Raw genomic sequence first — 16,355 nt, forward strand, 5'->3', positions numbered from 1 at the left:
ATTTCCAGCATTAGCACAATAAGCAAACCAATGAATCACACTTGGATGTAAGTGTCATTATTGACATGAGTTTATATATGATCCAATCCAAGGTCCAATCTAACAGTACAGAATTAGAAATGGGACTAGTTGCCTTAATGTACAGTGTCACTACAAATGATGTCACTTGTTGGATTCAAGGTGACTCCTGCCCACATACTGTTAGAATAGAAATACATTTATGCATAATGTCCATGGATTAAGATATCTACACAATGTGCAAACCATCAACAACACATTTTACATTGATATTGCTTTTTCCTTCTTTTTTTGTGGAACTGACAAGTCCAGGAGCAAATAAAATATTAATGTCTAACAGGTCCAAAAAAAAAAAAAATCCCAACCCTAAAAAGACAGCATCTAGAAGCAGTTATCCTGGCAGCACACTCAATCAAAAGCCATTCATATTATACATTAATGTTACAAAATTAAATAAAAAGTCAATAATTATTTTCAAGGGAAGTCGAGACGTTCCCATCTTTGCATAAGGCATCACGTCTGATAGGCAGTGCCCGTGCACAGAAGACACCAACCCACCCACTGCCTCACTTGTGAGGTCAAAGTATGGAATCATCAGAAAGTAAGACCATTAAATTAGCAGGATTACCAGGCGCTCCGCACTGCACACACCGAGTGAGATGAAACCAATTACAAAAATGGTGGAGACGGACGTTAAAATGCGGACACACACATACCGAGGACAGGACACAGTCTGCTTTGGAGCGCTCAGCCTCTTGAGCGAGGAGGTGGAGGGTGACAGGGTGAGGTTTGTCGGCAAGTCATGAGAGGACATGGTCTGAGCAGCAGAGGCGCAGAGGCGCAGTCACTTCTTGGATGGTTTACCGCTTCGCCCGTCATCACTTGGTCTTCTCCACCAAGTGCTTTTGCTGCTGGAGCCGCTTGCTGTAACTTTGAGCCATCGAGTTGATGATGGAGATGACAAAGTAGCACACCATGACCAACACCAGCTTTTCAAACAGCCAGGAAAGCCAGTTGTCATCCTGGAAAGTAGCGGTGGCAGTAGATTATATATTAGTACAACAGTTTACTGCAAAATTAAAAGTTAATGAGTATCTAAAAAATACAAGGTAGAAGGCAAAGAAAAAATATTTTGCTTACAATAAAGACAATGTTCACCCGCTATATTGCAAGTCAGCATTTGCGCTTCCGCTATATTGAGTTATTTTTAAGCAAATTTTTTTTTTCTAATGAGTTTTCAAAGTAACTATACAGTACTTACTGTAATACCTTCTCATGTGGGAAAGGAGAGCCACAGTTAACAATGTACTATGTCATTTATTGTACATTAAAAAACAGTAGGCACACACATACGGAAACTGCTGTTGGCAGCAGCTCTCGCCTATCCCACCAGGCCCCGCCTCTTAAAGGCACATGCATGTACACAGATGCTACATATTGCTTGCAATATGTTTTTAGCGTTAAATTAAGTTTAAATGTGTTTTGAAAAGTGTGTTGTAACAAGTTTAGATTTGTTTTAATAAAGTTAAATATGTTAAGTGTGTGGGAGGGGTAAAACTAAGTTATTATTTTTTAGGTCTCAATGTTGTGGATTTTCACTTATTGAGGGTGGGTCATGTAAAAACGGGTTCGCTGTATTATAAATTTATTCTAAGGAAGGCTGATGAAAAATAACATTTGAACCCGATTTTCCCTTTGTATGGCAAAATATAATTTTAAATGAACATGACATTGACCACATTTAGGAATGAAAGCAATTTAGAAGCACCATGATTTGCAGGTGCTCAAAAGAATCTGAAGAGGGCATCAGCTTTCATAACTGAATGAAAATCGTTAGTTGTCCATAATTTAAGTCTTAAATCCAGAAGGGCCATTAAACAATATTATGAGCTTCTATCCTGAAGATAAACTGCAACATTCAATTGCTACTTGCTTGCAAATGTTGCTACTTTTCACCAAGTGAACAGCAGAAGAAGTTCAGATCAAACTGGGCCTTGATACTATTTGCCTTCCAAAGTTGTTTTTCTCAGCAACTCAAACTGAGGTATTTTGAGTCGCTAATAGCTATACATATTAAAAATAAAGCGGTTATTGAAGAAAAAAAAATCTATTATTGGTATAATTCCAATCAAATACTATATTTCTGTAAAACTTAATATCCATTGTGATGATAGGCATAAAGAAACCAAAAAATCTTACAAAAAAACCTCTTTGGGTTCAAATACTTATAGACAAAAATATAAATTTGTAGTAAGCCAAGTGCCAAGCCGTGTAAATGTCAAGTAATTAATCAGTGATCATTTGCATTGAAAGATAACTATTTGCAAATAAAATTGTTTGTCCTTACCGATGACGTTGTTCCTTTCCCATGATGTAGTTTGTTCCTTTGTGCTTCCAGGTACTGGCTGAAGGGCTTCTGGAGTGCTGGGCCTACTTTGGGTATGGACCTGGCAAACAACAAATCAAGACAGAGATCTGAATGACTATTAAACTTACCCAGAGACGGAGAGGAGCCCACGGTCACAGAGCATCAATACAATTGGATTTTTTCTATTCATTATCAAGCAAAGATCCTGAGAGTCGCCATCCTGCATGCGAGTCCAGCAGGAGGAAAGGCAACTGAAGCACTAGCTCCTCAGCTCTCCTTTTATACTTCTTAGCTCTCTCCTCAGGCACTTGTGTCAGCCCCTTCAACCGGGAAGTGACTCGACATGATGTCATCACCCTTACCACCATCTGGGTGCAAAGACATCTAATCAGGGCGTACTTGCATCCTTATTAGGCACGGTATGCTATCTCTCCAGGGGGTGGAGCAAAGCACAATGGGCTCATGATTTCTGTGCTTTAAAAGCAAATTGTTTAAAATGTTAAAAAACAAGTGGGCGAAGTCCACAATGTTCTCGCAGAATCTGTCTGACCAGGACAAAATCATACTGTCTAGACTTGACTAAGCAAAGCTATAGACACAACTAAACCAATATCAATGACCGATGATTTCACTTTGAATGACTCGCATGTAGTCATGCCATGCGAGCACGCAGGAATACATACACAGACCGCCGCGTATCACGGCAAGTCACCACGCTTCTTATCAGACAGTCATTGGCTTTGCACAATAGAAGCGGGATTATTAATTGGCCATGGACTAACGTCCCAGTGTCATCAAAGTCCATCCATTATTTGTGAGTGTTATTATTTATTTATTGGTCAAACTTAATTTGAGTGGATTTTGTGTCATGCTTTTCTTGTGTTGTGCTCGTTTAGATCAGACAATAACAAAAATAATGCTTTATATACTATATGTTGATATTTTTAAAAATTCTGATAGGCTTTTTTTTTTTTACTATGACTGTAGCAAATAAAATAGTATTTTAATTCTGTTAAGTGAATCTTTAGATCAGTACATGACCTTAGTGAATGATGATGAATGATTAGTATTATTTGTATTGTATTTTAATAATGGTAAATATAACTAATACATGGAATAAACAAATGCACAGTTTAGATCAGGACATAAACAAGAGTGGTTTTTTGTATTATACATTGATTTAGAGTTGTAAAATATGCTACAATGATATGCAGTATATCATACAGTATAAAACGTCTATTAGTATGTAATTTATATTGCTGATTTCTTTTGTAAGTTTTTGTCAATATCAAAATACATTGCATCAGATTGGTACCCCTAATGTTCAGACTGAGACATCACAGTCAGGCCTTCACAACAAACTGTCAATCTTGTGTTCCTAAAACTCAATTGCCTCAAACTGTTTTGATTTATTGGCACATTTACTAGATAAATAGTTGGCATACTTAAATGTTACTTTAAGCACTCTGTTGTATATTATTTGGCCACAGGATATTTGTATTTCATTAGATTTCTATTGTTTTTTTATATTGTTGAAGTTTATATAAAATATGTATTTTATAAGTAAAGGGAGAAAAGATCTTAGAAAACTGCCACTACTTACATGTACTTTTAAGGAAAAACATTACATGATGGGGTTATATCAGGATATAAAATAAAATACCTGTATCAGGATATTAGGATTTTTGCCCATAACTCATACCTCCATTCCGTGGTGATGTATTTTAATTAGTGGTGCTCCAATCAATAGGCTAATGTCCACGGAAAAGTATGTGATTGGCATATGTTGATCAATGTCCTTCATTGCCGATAACAAAAAACCCAACACACGTTGCTCATACTTGGCAGCCTGCAGCAAACTCACCTCCCCCTTTCATGTTAACTGTCAATTTGAAGTAATGTTCTTTTTAATTTAACCAGTTATTAAGTTACATTACTAATCCATCTCTTAAACATCCAATATTTAAATGTATGAACTTTTATATACATTTGTTATATTACTGGTATACAGCTCCAATAATTTATAGTAAATTAAGATAGAAAAAAAGCTTCACCAGGAAGTCTTAATATGCAAATTTCTACATTTCAATCACACTAGTTATATCCTGAATCATTGAAACAATACAAAATCCAACTAAAATATCTGCTGAATCACATTTTTTTTCCAGACAACTAGACCCACAATAAAGATGTTAAATTTGATGGTTGAATCACTAACATAAGATAAATTAAGCTATTCTAGCAGACTGTTTTAATTATTTAGGTCTAGGTTCATTTCCCACATTGCTGGAGAACATTGTTGAACTTTGTGAGTCATATCAACATGTCTGAATGGGACCTCAAATGCTGCACCACCAATGCTGCAGAGATGTAAATGGCTGGCGGGAAATGTGGACACTCATCCTGAATCCTCCACTCACCATATTTTTCAGATTGCAAGTCACTCCAGATTATAAATCGCATCAGTTAATAAAAAAAAATCGTGAAAAAACCCCCCACACATGTCACTTTGGAGTCATATTTTGTTTGGGAAATGTATTTTACAAAAACTGAGACCAAGAACCGTAGAGCTCGGACTCACACCCAAAATCCCAGTTCCCGGATTGCTTCACTCCGACTGTTCGGAAAATAAGAGCTTTGTTCCATATGTTCAGTTATTTGGAGTGAAAGCTTTAGTATCTGCCAACTAGAGGCAGACACCAAAAGCAGTGATTCTCCACCATTGGGCCCAAAAGGCTGGGCTGCCGGCAGACAGTAAAAACAAAAAACTGTATCCCAATTTTGGGTAGCCTACAATACAGAGGTGTTATGTTCCCACATGAAACGTATTAGGTAAAGGACTAGAAATACAACTGCCTCAGGCTCCACTTGTTTACTCCGCAAACAAATACAGCAGCTCAGCCTCTGGTTAGCGGATATATGCTTAGGGTGGTATCTTACTCATTTAACATGGCGTTTCATGAATGTGAATATTACTGCATAATGAAAAAAAAAACTTCTAATGGCATTTAAACAGTCAATCCTTGTCTTATATGATGTAGCAAAGTTTTCATAGCATAATCTTTCAGTCTGATCAAACTGTTACTCGTCTCAATTACGTCATTGTTGTCCCAAAAAAAGGCTACTGATTTTGCAAAAAGATCAGAACTGAGAAGACTTCAATAGTAATTTTGTGCCAGCTTCATGCTCATGTGCTCTAAATTGCCCTTTGATGTAAGCATACTGTAATGATGCCTAAATAATATGATATACATCTGGGGTGCTCAAGTTCGGTCCTCGAGAGCCCCTATCCAGCCTGTTTTCCATGTTTCTCTCCACTAACACACCTGATTCATGATCAGGATCGTTATCAGCCTTCTGCAAAGCTTGCTGGTTAGCTGATTATTAGATTCAGCTGTGCTGCAGGAGGTAAACATGCAAAACAGGCTGGATAGGGGCTCTTAAGGACCGAACTTGAGCACCCCTGATATACATGTATTAGAGCAGGTTTCCCCAATTCCGGCCCTCGAGGTCCGGAGTCCTGCGGGTTTTAGATGTTTCCGCCTACCAACACTCCTGATACTAAAGCTCAGGATCATTATCAGGCATGCTGATGAGCTGATTATATGAATCAGGTGTGCTAGTGGGCGGAAACATCTAAAACCAGCAGGACTCCGGACTTTGAGGACCGCAATTGGTGAACCCTGTATTAGAGGCTATTTTAAAATGATACACTTTGTCTTCACTTCTATATAACAGCGGGTCTTGACTTTGCAACAACGGGAATGCAGGTTTTAGAGTGACAGCAGCTGTGAATGGTAAATGAGCTTTCACACTGATTCCTCATTCACCTACTGATGATGCAGCAGCATCAGGAGCAACTGGGGTGTCAGAATCTTGCTCAAGGACACTTCGACATGGTCAGAAAGGTCGGGGATCAAAGCCACAACCTCTGGGTTGGAAAACGACCACCCCCCCCACCTGAGCAATGCCAACAACTGGCTACAATAAAGCACTAACTGACTCGTGTGAAGATACTTACCCAATGAGAGACACCATTTGCTCCACAATGTGCTTGCTGAAGGTGATGATAACAAACAGCTTCTGTTGACAGATGACAAACACAATGCGATGAAGCAGGAGATTACACTACACAATCAAATGTATGACATAAGACCAAGGCTGATATTGACAACAGACATACTGATGTTCGCTAAATTACAAAATGTAAATGTGACTATGATCCATTTTAAGCTGCAGGGAGTTTTTTTTGTGGTTTACAGTGTTAGTGGGGGGCATACCACAATATTCTTCTCCGGTCATGAAAGTGATCAGCATTTTAAAGTGTATGACACACGGACCCCCTGGACAATTCTAGACAGGATATGACATGTAACGTCCACCAGGTTCAAAGCACACATGCACAAATAAAACCTCAAGCCGTTCAAGACATTTTATTGGGTTTTAATTTTCTTCAGTAATGTCCACTTTACATCCTCTTGAACCCCCTGCTGTGTGCCGGGACCCTTTCTCTGAAATTTGCGATGGTGAGGTCACTGGCTGGTACCACCCAGAGATGGAAAGATATAAAGACTCACTGACTCGCTCGCATACACAAACTTACTTAGACAAGGTTCACATTAGTCACTTGTGTGGAAGACTGAAAAAATAATCTCTTTTAATTAGCAAGACTTTCCTGATCTGGATAAACTGAACAAGTCCGAACTCTGTGGAGGGCTTCTGGCTTATTTTTCCATGCTCTGAGTATTATTTTTTTTTGTGCTATAATATCCTTTCTGTCTTTGTTTCACTGACTCATGATTAAAATTGCACGATTGCTGTATCATTTTGGTGAAAGTTAGCTTCTATTTGCCAACTCCTGATTAGTGTTTTTGAATGGAAGCACTGACCTGTATATGCATTTTGATGATAGCTTTTCCGATGAGGGTTGCCCCAAAGAAGGTCCAAAAGGGAACCAGGAAGTGTCCACAGGTGATTCCCGCCAAGTCAAAAAGTGGATTCGGGATCTACAATGATAGATATCACAGTTTGAAAATTGTCCCCTACAGCCATAATTGTAAAAAACGCAATAAGAGGAAGACTACTTAGCAAATTTTCCTACCGAAGCACATGCCAAGATCCCAAAGAATCCCACTTTCTGCACCATGTGTTGGACTCCCATTTTTGCTCTGGTGACAAAATCCTGCAAGAGGAAATGAGAAACATTTTACAAACCTAAGCTAAAACATTGCTGAAAGATGTGTTCAACTATCTTTTTAATAAATGATATTAAACAGTAATTTAAAAACTGCATGCCTTGGCTTCTTACAAGCTGATTCAAGACATAAGTAAACACCAAATTTGCTTCTTCTTTTATTTAATTTTACCTGACAATAGTGATATGAGTGAAAATATGCGATTCATTTATTTTTGTGTGCAACTTTAACCATAGTGTCATATACATATGTATTTACATACATATGTACATATGTCAACATCCATAATGGCTCAAATGTAAACCCAAAAGATGAACTGAATTGATAATCCATCAACATCCATCATTAAATCAATCAACACACATCTCCACAATAAACAATGCAGCATTGTTTGTACAGCATATTATGAGGAAATGGTGATATAATATGATCATTATACAAGACACAGAACACGATCAGTTGTTTTCTTATGACAGCAATCAGCTGTGACCCAATGAGGACAGATCAAATGCCGGCGATTGTGAACATGTACTGCACACCAGGTTTCTCCAATTACTGTCCCGCTGACTCAGCATCTGATCTCAGCAGTGTCCAGTCATGTGAACCTGCTTCCTGACAGAGCTGTCTGTCATTCAAATTAGAGACCCGTGAAAAGAGGGTGGAGGGTGGAGGGCGGGAGAGGTGCAGACAGCACAAAAGCCTGGGGGATGATTAAAGGGGGAGCAGTGCTCAGGGTGACTCACGCGCACACACAAGGATTTACTGGAAGCGTGAAGAGGGCGGGGCTTTGCTGAAGTCACGTGGCACTATGGGACCAATGACTGGACAGTTGTTTCATGGTCAGTTGGCATTATGAGGACTAGCGGCTACCCGATTTGATAGCAGCTGCATATATGTAGTGGATGATACGTAAAAGAGGAAAAGGAGGAAGTTGATGTCATATTTCTATTAACAGTAAAAAAAAAATTTTTTTTTTAAGTCTACAGACCTTTGATAAAATGCTAGGTTTTTGTGCCATCCATCCATGTGACCTACAACTTGTACAACTTAACTGAACACAAAATAAATATTTGAGAGAGGAGGTAAAACCAAACAACCAAGATGCAGCTGCGTTCTGAATTAACCAATCACATTTAAACTCGTGAAATGGGACCTGCCACACAATAAAAAGGTATGTTTAACTAGGGATGTCCCGATCCGATCACGTGATCGGAAATCGGGCCCGGTCACGTGGTTGCTGACTCGATTGGAATCGGACCGTGTCTCCCAACTATTTTTTAATAACTTTTTATTAGATTTGGAGTTACGCGGTGGCACAGAGTGAATTTTCCACACAGCGTGCGGCATGGTCACTTTGCTACAGTGACTATGTGCATAATGCCATCAAGCGGCCGGGCTAAGCAAGAAAATAGAGCCAAGGAATTTGGAAGTAGATGATAATAAGTTATTATCATCTTTAATGTGTAAAGCGAAGACAGTGCGACTTGCACTATGTGCAAAGTGAGCATTTCGTGTGGCAGAATGGATTTATTTGCAGTTAGTCTGAGGCACTTTGAACAGTGGTAGGTGCATGATGAAAACAATTGAGTTTGAATATGATTGGTCAATTCTGAACAGAGCCATAACCTCAGTTGGTTGATTTTGTATACGTCATAATTTGTCCTTCTACCATATCACGAGTTACATCACAAAAGCATCAATAAATACTAGTGAGCCTGTTTCAGAAGCAGCTATGCAAACCCAAGCCATGACATTACCTCCACCATGCTGCACAGATGAGTTGGTGTGTTTTAGATCATAAGCAGATCCTTCGGTTCTCCATACTTTGGCTTTTACGTTACTTTGTACAGGTTAATCATCGTCTTTACAGTCCATAAAACTTTGTTCCAAAACTTTTGTGGCTCATCTCTGTACTTCTTTGCAAAATTAAATCTGGCCTTCTGATTCTTTTTGCCGATGAGTGGTTTGCATCTTGTGGTATTGCCTGAATATTCTCTTAAAGTCTTCTTTGAACAGATTGTGATACCTTCAATGCTGCCGTGTGGAGAGTGGCAGTGATGTCACTGACTTTTGTCTTTTGAGTGTTTCTTCACAGCTCACACACTATTTCTGTCATGAACTGCTGCTTTCAGGACAATCCCAATTGTTATATCGGCTATGCCCAACGTTCGTGCAATAGCTCTGATCGATTTCCACACGTGTTTAAACTTCAAAATGGTTTGCTTTTCTTCCAGACAGCTCGATGGTCTTTATGTTTGCTTAACAACAAATGCAGTTTTCACAGGTGGAAACCCATAGCCAAAAACAAGCACTATTTAATGCAAGCCATCAATCTAAAAGGCAATACCAGAGCATCTAGAAACGCCCAGTCACATGTTCCAATACTTTTGCAAATTTGAAAAGTAGGTCTGTTCAACCAAATGGTGCTCTGCATTTATATGTATAAATACTGTGAAATAAAAGCTGGAATTCTGAACTTTTGTCTCATATGAATTTTTTTGACCTGAAACCCAAGAGTCTTCAAAAGGACAACAAAAGGAATTGACCTAACCGTTCCACTATTTTTGGACTAAATAATGATCTTGTGATAAGACACTCAAAATGTTCCTTAAAACATAAATGATAATGGCATCGCAACAAATACCTGTGTGGAACACTGACCTGTGCGTTCTCGGCCTGCTCCAGCATCTCCTCAAACTCCTCGTATTCTTCATCGTCAGGATCAGCCCCAGACTGACGTGCTGCTCTGGCCATGAAATATGGAGGCAGCTCTCCGATGGCAGTGCCTGCACCCTAAAAAGACACAAATAATTATTTGAAGACGGCAACTGCAGCTTTCTGAAGAACATGCACTTGACTTCGGTAAGAACAAGGTCAACAGTGTTTATTATTAGGTAGAAATGCTGGACTACCCCCCCCCCCCCGGGATGTCCCCACCTTTTAGTTACAAGAATAAAAACAACATCAACTTACCCACATGCAGGCTTCAAGGCGGACCTTTGACATGATGGAGAAGAGGGAGATACTTCCCTCAGCCCCTGCAAGTTGAGGACACACAATCTGATCTGGGTACGGAGGCTCTGGAAAATCTGTTGAGCTACACTCATATGCTGCCAGTGTCACTGATGCTATATGGGGACCCTTAAAAAACAAGCAAAAAAGACACACATTCAACCTATGTATGTTACATGGTAGGTGGCAATCCATCCATCCTTTTCTGTTAACACGTAACATGTTCAGGGTCACAGTGAAGCTGGAGTTTATCCCAGTCAGTCATACAGGACTGGCATAGACCCACACACACCTTGTTTCCACCAAGAAGTACCATTGAGTCTGGTATGTACAGATTTTTTTTCTTCTTCCATGTTTCCAACTTTCCATTGTAATACAGTGCAAAAAATAGCATTGCTTGTGACCCGGACGGCTCAGGTAGGGCAGAGCTAGGACTCATGCGACAGAAATGGCCATGAGATAAAATTCATCCTTTTTTATACCACTTATATTAAGGTGGGTCAAGGGTGAGCTTGAGCCTGTCCCAGCTAACTAATTCTGGTGTACACCCTACCCTGTACTGGTTGCCAGTAAAACACATCACATGCCATGTGCAATACAGTCACACTGATAAACTAAAGTGTTCAATTAACCTAACATGCATGTTTTTGTAATGTGGGAGAACCAAGAGAAATCCCACGCACTTATGGGGAAAACATGTAAGTTGTAGAGCACGCATGAGGAGTGAGGAGTGCTGATTTCTCATGCGAACATTAGTTCAGAAGAATACCTTTGTCTTGTGTGAAGAAATGTTGTAATACCGGGTACAATACTGTTTAAAGTGGACTGTGTGTAAACTGAAGAAGGCGCCTCTGTACTGAGGTGCATGGTGCAGCTTCATGTAGGACAGGTTGCCGTCATCGCTCTGTAATCGTACGCTATCCATCATGTCAGAATTGACTCAATCACTTGAAGATGGCATAATGGGGTTGCTGTGGTGTGGCTACAGGTGTGCCTGTTCTTATTGAGACCAGGTGGTGAAACTTAACAAGACATCTTTTTCAGCCATTAATGATGACGTGACAACCTGTCAGACATCTTGGACTCAGACACTGTCTGTCTCTGCCTGCAAGGAGGTGATACTGCTAGTGTCAAACCACAATTGTTTGCTATAATACTTTTGTATGGATGTGCTGTAAATAAGACAAGCTACACAATGCTCAATTGAAAACGAAACAGTCCAAACACATGACTGTTAGGTTAACTGAAGTGAAGACTGTGACTAGCGCATTGGTGGGAGTATGACTATCATGATAGTATGTAACCCAGCAAAGAAGATAAACACAAAATGTTACAGGGCTGCTTTCTACCGTCTTCACAGTTCCAAGGTTCTGTGTTGGAATCTTAGCTCCGGTAGAGTTTACACTGGGGCAAGTCAGCAAATGCTGTCTTCAAAATTCAGAGAAAAAAAAAAAAAGCACGCATGTATGTACGTCTGTCTCTAAGTCAACAAAATAATACTCAGAAATGGAGACTGTGACTAAATCTAAGATCATCGCCTGATTAAATCCTCTTTTCTATGAGCAAAATGATCTCATCTTCCCCTCTGGGGATGCATTACACTGGTGGTGGGAAAATGCAGTTTTTAGGCTATTTTTCATTTTCAATTAACATCTCTCAACAAAATGATGGACAAACATATGTCCCCATTCACAAGGCAACATGTTTTTGGTTGACTTCCTTTCATTGCCAAAAACTTTTATTTAAAAAAAAGCAAGAAAAAAAAAAGAAGATAATGGACGCCATATTCCATACTGGGGGTCAAGCCTCCCTCACATACAGATGGGAGAGCAGATTAGGTCACCTTCTCCACATGAATCACACAACCACTAACATGCACATTGACATTTTCAGATCTCCATGCACTTTGTAGTTAGAAACATTGTGTGAAACAACAAAAGGAAAAATATGGGAATGGAAATAGCTGATTCACATTCCCAGTATAAGCACAAATTACCAAGCCAATTTATAGTCTCTCCATCTGCTTGCATCTCAGGACTCCTCATCTTTCCCCCAAACCGCACGCGCACAAAACACCACATTAAAGTTATGCACAGTCATTCAGCAACTGCCCGTTGAAGGACATGATATTTGGCTGGAGTAAACAATGAATGCAGAATATGAAAAATCAAGGCGGTCAAATTAGAAGTGAAGCAGAACCCTGAAAAGCCAATCAAAATATTTTATTTGTGTGGGCATTCTGTAAAAAGTCCAACAAAAACCTTGGATAAAAAGGAAAAAATTCACAAACTTGGGAGACAAATGTTCTTCATGACAGCCTCAAAAGTAGCCAGAATACAGCAGTATGATAACTAAGATTAAATACTGGAACATTTTCATAGTTCTGGGAAATGTTGAAAGTATTTTTTTTCCATCTTATTATACACTGCAGTAGGAAACAATATGGTTTCTCAGAACTGTATTTCAAGTAACATTTCCAGCTCCAACTTGGTGTTGAAACTTTATGCATAGCTGCTTTCAGTGATACTTCCATATTTTAAACCATGTAAAAACTTTTTTCCCCCTTTTTTTTGGGGGGGGGGGGGGTTAGGCAGGTCTCTCTTACTCTCCAGAAAAAACTGACTGTTTATACAGAAAACAACAAGCTACTCTCCTTCCAACCCTTTCGTGTCAATCATCCCTTTCAAACCCAGAAACTACTCACTCCCCTCATAGGTACAAGTTGCTTGTGAATGTCTCTCCCTTGTGGGTCACCACACAGGCTTCTACTAAGGCCAAATGGATAACCAAAGTGAACAAAACATCAAAGCTGGTTTGCATGTCCAGTTATTCATTAGGAGTGTGTTTCCAAACAAAGGGCAGACAAACACCAAATTAAGAACTTCCTGCTTGCTATTTTCAAATAGGCTCAGTAGTTCATTAATTTCATTTTATTACACACAGTGATGATATTAGTACCAACCAACACACAGGTGCCTGCTAGTGCTTGGAAAGTTCTGGAAAATCAAGTGATGACTGGCTGGCTGTTGTCATAGGCAGCACATGTGGTAAAACAATGTGTATTTATTAAGTGCTTTGTTGCAACCAACAAGATTATTTTACCCAACACGCAATTCAATCTCATACTTTCAGGTTTAAAGAGTTCCACTTTATTTTCCCATGTTAATGTACATGCTGCATTCATACTTACAAGATATATCCATAAATAACATGCCTACTTCCCCGCCCACAACAGCATATTTGGAATCTTACCAGATAGAGAAGGAAGGTGTGCAGACCAGTCCCAAGGCCAACAGAGGACAAAATTCCTAGACCTACCCAATACGCACACCAGAGGAACCTCTTCTCTAGGTACTGGACATACTAAAGAGCGAAAAACAAATAAAACAAGACTTCCATTATATGTATTTTAAAAAGAATTACATCTCAATACACACTTCCTAAAGGGGAAGTCAATAGTCACTGCCTTTTGATTAATATTATGTTTGTGAAATATGAGAAACAGGAAAATCTACCTGTTTTTCTCCATTTCAGGGTGTAGCCATTTTGCCACCTGCTGTCGACTGAAAATGTCATCACAGTTGCTCAGGGCTCAGGTAACAACAGTCAAGGCTCAGCTTCAGAAAACAGGTAAGCCGTGATTGGTCGTTACTTGAGCCCTGAGCAACTGTGATGTAATTTTCAGTCGATGGACAGTGCCAAAATGGCCACACCCTGATATGAATAAAAACTGGTGGACTTTGGGGAAATGCTTTATTGAAGTGTTATCTAAATGTTTCCAGTCTTTGGACATGTTTTTTTTTTGTCACTGTCTGTAGTGGAAATGATTAAAATTGAAATAAAAACGTAAAATTGCACACACAATGCATTAAATGTTAACTTTTTGTCATACATGTGTAAAAAATAAATTAAACACTGAAACTTATGTCCCTTGTATTCATAGTTCAATCAACAAAATAATATATATCAATGAACTGAGTTGACCGTTTCATCATTGTCATTCACACAGAAGAATTTGTAAACAACATTCCCTTAAGTGCTTAAAGGTTACACAGAGAAAACTGTGACATTAGGCTCACTGAACAGCTTTAAGCTCACAGAACAGTTTTAAAGAGTGACTTATCTTTAACCTTTGAACAACCTAGAGATATAGGAATGGTGTTGATTATGTTTTACTCACACGCTCAGACAAAATTCAGCCTTACTTTTTGATGCGATCCCTCTATGGAGTAGGCGGCAGAGAAGAGACTACATAACATCAAAACTAAGAACACAATGCCCCGTCGTTTCCAAAGCCTGAGCAAGAAATAAAATAAACAAAAAGCACCAAATTTGTATTTCTTAAAGTTATGCAGGCATGATGACTTTTACAGAAGAGCAGGACAAAGTCAACAAACCACCATTAAATGGGTAAAAAGTCAAGTGTGTACAAACAATACGATTAAAAACAAGACAAAAACAAAGACGAAAGTGAATTGAGCGTCTTACTTAATTGTCCACTCCTTTAGCTTGATTAAGGTCTCGAGGAAGAAGTACTGGAGTGTAGTAACAGGCCTCCTCCATAAAACAAGGGACAGGCGCTCCTCTTTATCTTTCTGTCGCCTCTCTCTTATTGTTGAGTCTGCAGACAAACCACAACTGCGATCTTCTTGACATTCTGTACTTACATCTATTATTGCATTATGTTCAGTGGTCAACGTTGAATACATAATGCTGGTCTAGTTCTGTTCTCGGACCTGACTTTTACAACCTAAAATTGACCTGCTTGCTCACCTTATCACTGATGCAATCGGCAATACACATTTGCAATTGCGTGAGTTATGTAACAGCGATTAAATTAACTGACTTTCGCAGAAAATGTAATCGGGACTAATTCTAATAACCAACCTGTGAAGTTGCCATTCTGTTTTTCTTTTACTCCTGTGCGTCTTTGAGGCTTATCACAACTGTCTCCATTGGCTGCCATGTCAGTCAATGTCTAACTCACCGGGGAAGTCTGAGGAACACAGAATAAATTACAAGTTGTTGCTTGATTAACCACGTTAGTGTCAGTCTACTACTACGGCTCATTGACACCACTTGGCAGTTTACGTGGTGTTTAAAAACACAAAACACTGTATTGAAAAAGTGCCTCAAGACTCTTGTGTCAACACTTGCCAGAAATAACCTTGCTAGTTAAGCTAGGCACTATTCGTTATGGGACATGATTGCAACACATTTCACCCCCACATGCTAACCGGTTAGCCAACACGCTAGCAGAGGGACGTATGAACTCTACAACCGAATACGCACCTCAAAGATCAATAGGAGCCTCTTAATCATGATATGAAAAACGCTTCTACGTTCCCGGTAGATATAATTTGGTCAAAAACACGTTATTTAAAGACATAATCGAGGGGTATTTGTTCAAATGAAATGACAGCCGTACCTATTTCCTGCCTTCTTCACCCGGAAACAAACGTGCAATGCCAAAATAAAAATGGTTGGTTGTGCACAGAAAAAAGAAGAAGAAGTATTTATATAAATAGAGTTGTTGACAGAATAATTATTAACGGTCAAGACATTTCCCAATTGAACTACTTGTTTTAGAGTAAAATTAAGTAGTCTTATTTTAATGTGAAAATGCTATTGTAGCGATGGTGTAACGGTGCACCGACGTGCTTTGCGGCGCTCCTTGTAAATAGTTGCAGTTGTTCTGTGATGTCTTTGACAACAAAAAAGAACGTCTCAAATGAAAAGACGGGATGGTATTGGACATACTT

At 39.2% G+C, this 16,355-nt stretch overlaps 1 protein-coding gene across 2 annotated transcripts; it reads right to left on the bottom strand.

Annotated features, from left to right (window-relative positions):
- Window positions 1-41: 41 nt before the first annotated feature.
- On the bottom strand, window positions 42-16,117 carry vmp1 (vacuole membrane protein 1). 2 transcript variants are annotated; one of them, XM_086081417.1, is made up of 12 exons: window positions 16,022-16,117; window positions 15,481-15,589; window positions 15,082-15,214; window positions 14,799-14,889; window positions 13,846-13,956; window positions 10,555-10,722; window positions 10,243-10,374; window positions 7,488-7,568; window positions 7,276-7,392; window positions 6,408-6,469; window positions 2,366-2,465; window positions 42-1,040 (listed from the first exon to the last, which is right to left on the bottom strand). In XM_086081417.1, the coding sequence occupies exons 2-12, from the start codon at window positions 15,557-15,559 to the stop codon at window positions 897-899; spliced, it is 1,218 nt and encodes a 405-aa protein (XP_085937543.1). In that variant the 5' UTR covers window positions 15,560-15,589; window positions 16,022-16,117; the 3' UTR covers window positions 42-896. The 2 variants fall into 2 exon arrangements, with proteins under 2 accessions (XP_085937543.1, XP_085937544.1); XM_086081418.1 differs by having other exon boundaries at window positions 15,886-16,032.
- Between the last annotated feature and the right edge of the window lie 238 nt (window positions 16,118-16,355).

The sequence above is a fragment of the Leptonotus elevatus genome, chromosome 7, assembly GCF_054856555.1.
Source record: "Leptonotus elevatus isolate MCC_2025b chromosome 7, RoL_Lele_1.0, whole genome shotgun sequence".
NCBI classification, from domain to species: Eukaryota; Metazoa; Chordata; class Actinopteri; order Syngnathiformes; family Syngnathidae; genus Leptonotus; species Leptonotus elevatus.

Bases quoted from the DNA above. Each gene is read 5' to 3' on its own strand.
- vmp1 (XM_086081417.1), bottom strand. From the start codon at position 15,559: ATGGCAGCCAATGGAGACAGTTGTGATAAGCCTCAAAGACGCACAGGA. The intron at 7,393-7,487 runs GTAGGAAAATTT...CTATCATTGTAG, and splicing joins GGATCTTGGCATGTGCTTCG to ATCCCGAATCCACTTTTTGA. The intron at 2,466-6,407 runs GTAAGTATCTTC...GTTGTTTGCCAG, and splicing joins CAAATGGTGTCTCTCATTGG to GTCCATACCCAAAGTAGGCC.